We start from the raw sequence: 2,736 nt of genomic DNA, 5'->3' as shown, positions 1-2,736 counted from the left end.
GGTACGACCTGACACTCCCAGACTGCAGGACCAGAGTTTATATAGTGGCAGGCTACTCATTAAGGGGCCCTGAGTCTGGTGTGTCAGGCTGCAGGAGGTGATCAGCTTGAGTGTCCTCAGCCGTGCACGATTAAGGGTGCGGCCCTGGGAGGTGTCTGAAGGCAGAGGACAAACAGAGCACATGGCACACCACAACAGACAGGGGAATCCTGGATCCTGACAAATGAATGCTGACAGGTCTCCACCTCACAGAAACACTTGTTGTATTTGAGCATTCATAACTTTTTACATCCTACCAATGGTCTGCCCTCCAAACTAAGCCAATCGTGCCAGAGTCCTGGAGGCCTCCATTCTCTGCTGCTCCAGGCGCTGCTGGGCCTCCCAGTTCGCTCTCTCGTCCTCGAACACGCGTCTCTTCTCCTCCAGCTCTCTGTGCTGCGCCTCCAGGTTCTTCTTCATCTGCTCGTGACGCCGCTGAAGCTCTGCTTCAGAGTCTTTGAGCTTCTGCACTTTTTCCTTGACTTTCATCTCGAACACCTGCTCCATCTCCATCTCCATCTTCTTCATCTTAGTCACATGCTCTCGCCTTTCCTCCTCCATCTGGGCCAGAGGACTCTTGGTGGACAGTTGACCTTTAACCCTGTTGTTGTCCACTCCGTTGTAGGTGACCGCAGCCAGCTTCCTGCTGCGGTAGTTTTCGTAGTGGACGTTGTTCGTCACGTCCTTCAGGTCCTGCATGTGTGTTCTGATGAGCATATCTCTCAGGATGGTGAAGTCACAGTGGTCACTGTTTTCAACTTCTGCAACCCCCCAGGGGTATTGTCTCCCTCTGACTCTTTTGCTGTTCACCTCGATGATGGTGTTGCTTCCTACTACAGCCAGCGGCAACTTGTCCTTTATCTTCTTCACCAGCCGGTTCTCTTCTTCGTCATCGGTCTCTGGGAACTCGTAGATCTTGATTTTATGCTCTTGGATTTCTCGCATGACCTGTTTCTTGAACTGTTGGCATTCCTCTGGGGTGAGGGTGTCTGCTTTGGCGATCAGCGGGATGACATTAACGTTTCGGAGAAATCACTCCTTCTTCAGGCACATGGCTTAATTGACGGTCACGCGAATTTCGTGACCGTTTCATTGTAACTTGTAAAACTGTGTCTAATTGCCGTCTCCCCCAGTGAGGTTGAGTTTAGGGCAACAGTACAGGGACTGGATAAAAAAATGGAGGCTGGGTCGGAGGGCGATAGCCACCTCACTGACAACATTCCACGCAGCGAGTACGGTAAAGGCACGGGCTAAGTTAGGTGAGGGTTTTTGCCTCCCGAACGTCATGACAACGTCCGAGAGAAGTGCACTGTCCATAAACCGACTCTGAGTTGCCAGCAAGGCAACCACCACCCCCCGGTGTCCTGGCCTTAACCAAATTTGTCCGTCCATTCTCCCACCGACGTAACCCCCGATGTTCCACAAGCACACCTGCGTACACACACGCTTAAAAATTTAGACTGTTTTGTCTTAAATAAAAATTAATAGCAGACTGTATGGTCTGACCCCTGCTCTCCGAGCAGACTGCATGGTCTGAGCCCTGCGCTCAGAGCAGACCGAGCTTGTCCTGCACTCCACGCAGACTAAATGGTCTTGGCCCTGCCCTCCAAACTAAGCCAATCGTGCCAGAGTCCTGGAGGCCTCCATTCTCTGCTGCTCCAGGCGCTGCTGGGCCTCCCAGTTCGCTCTCTCGTCCTCGAACACGCGTCTCTTCTCCTCCAGCTCTCTGTGCTGCGCCTCCAGGTTCTTCTTCATCTGCTCGTGACGCCGCTGAAGCTCTGCTTCAGAGTCTTTGAGCTTCTGCACTTTTTCCTTGACTTTCATCTCGAACACCTGCTCCATCTCCATCTCCATCTTCTTCATCTTAGTCACATGCTCTCGCCTTTCCTCCTCCATCTGGGCCAGAGGACTCTTGGTGGACAGTTGACCTTTAACCCTGTTGTTGTCCACTCCGTTGTAGGTGACCGCAGCCAGCTTCCTGCTGCGGTAGTTTTCGTAGTGGACGTTGTTCGTCACGTCCTTCAGGTCCTGCATGTGTGTTCTGATGAGCATATCTCTCAGGATGGTGAAGTCACAGTGGTCACTGTTTTCAACTTCTGCAACCCCCCAGGGGTATTGTCTCCCTCTGACTCTTTTGCTGTTCACCTCGATGATGGTGTTGCTTCCTACTACAGCCAGCGGCAACTTGTCCTTTATCTTCTTCACCAGCCGGTTCTCTTCTTCGTCATCGGCCTCTGGGAACTCGTAGATCTTGATTCTATTTCATCCTTACTGACCGCCAGAGGCAGTGCTTAACACTGAATGTATTCCGTCGCGCGCATGCGCAGGTCGAATATTTATATCAACAAAGTCACGTGTGACCTCGGATGACCACCGTCATCTATAAGTTCCGGTGTCATCCTGAGCTCAGTCCTTTTTTTCTTCTCGCGTCACAGGTTAGCTACCATGGTAGCTTAAACAAGGATGTGTCTACGATCAAGACATATTAGAGCTCGTCGCTGTAGCCTTGTGACTACCGGTCGGAGTTGCGGTTCTCTCGCCCTCCAAAGGCTGCGACGAGCTGTCCCTCTTCGGAGGGAACGGTGTGTTCGCCGTGCGGACATCAAGCCCCGGACTGGTGGACGCTCCTATCATCGGTCGTCACCAGTCTGATAAGGGCAGCTAAGTCGTGATGACAGCAATCGGTAAGATCGATTA

The 2,736-nt window shown here is 52.2% G+C and overlaps 1 protein-coding gene across 1 annotated transcript; it reads right to left on the bottom strand.

Annotated features, from left to right (window-relative positions):
• Positions 1-315: 315 nt before the first annotated feature.
• On the bottom strand, positions 316-1,056 carry LOC306783953 (septin-7-like; the record flags this gene model as incomplete). Its single annotated transcript, XM_079297380.1, has 1 exon — positions 316-1,056. A coding segment is annotated over one exon (741 nt), but the record flags the coding sequence as incomplete, so codon positions are not given.
• Between the last annotated feature and the right edge of the window lie 1,680 nt (positions 1,057-2,736).

This window comes from Melanostigma gelatinosum (genome assembly GCF_949748355.1).
Source record: "Melanostigma gelatinosum genome assembly, contig: SUPER_10_unloc_3, whole genome shotgun sequence".
Taxonomy (NCBI): Eukaryota; Metazoa; Chordata; class Actinopteri; order Perciformes; family Zoarcidae; genus Melanostigma; species Melanostigma gelatinosum.
The sequence above is the reverse complement of the archived record's forward strand: the minus strand, read 5'-3'. Positions and strand labels throughout refer to the sequence as shown.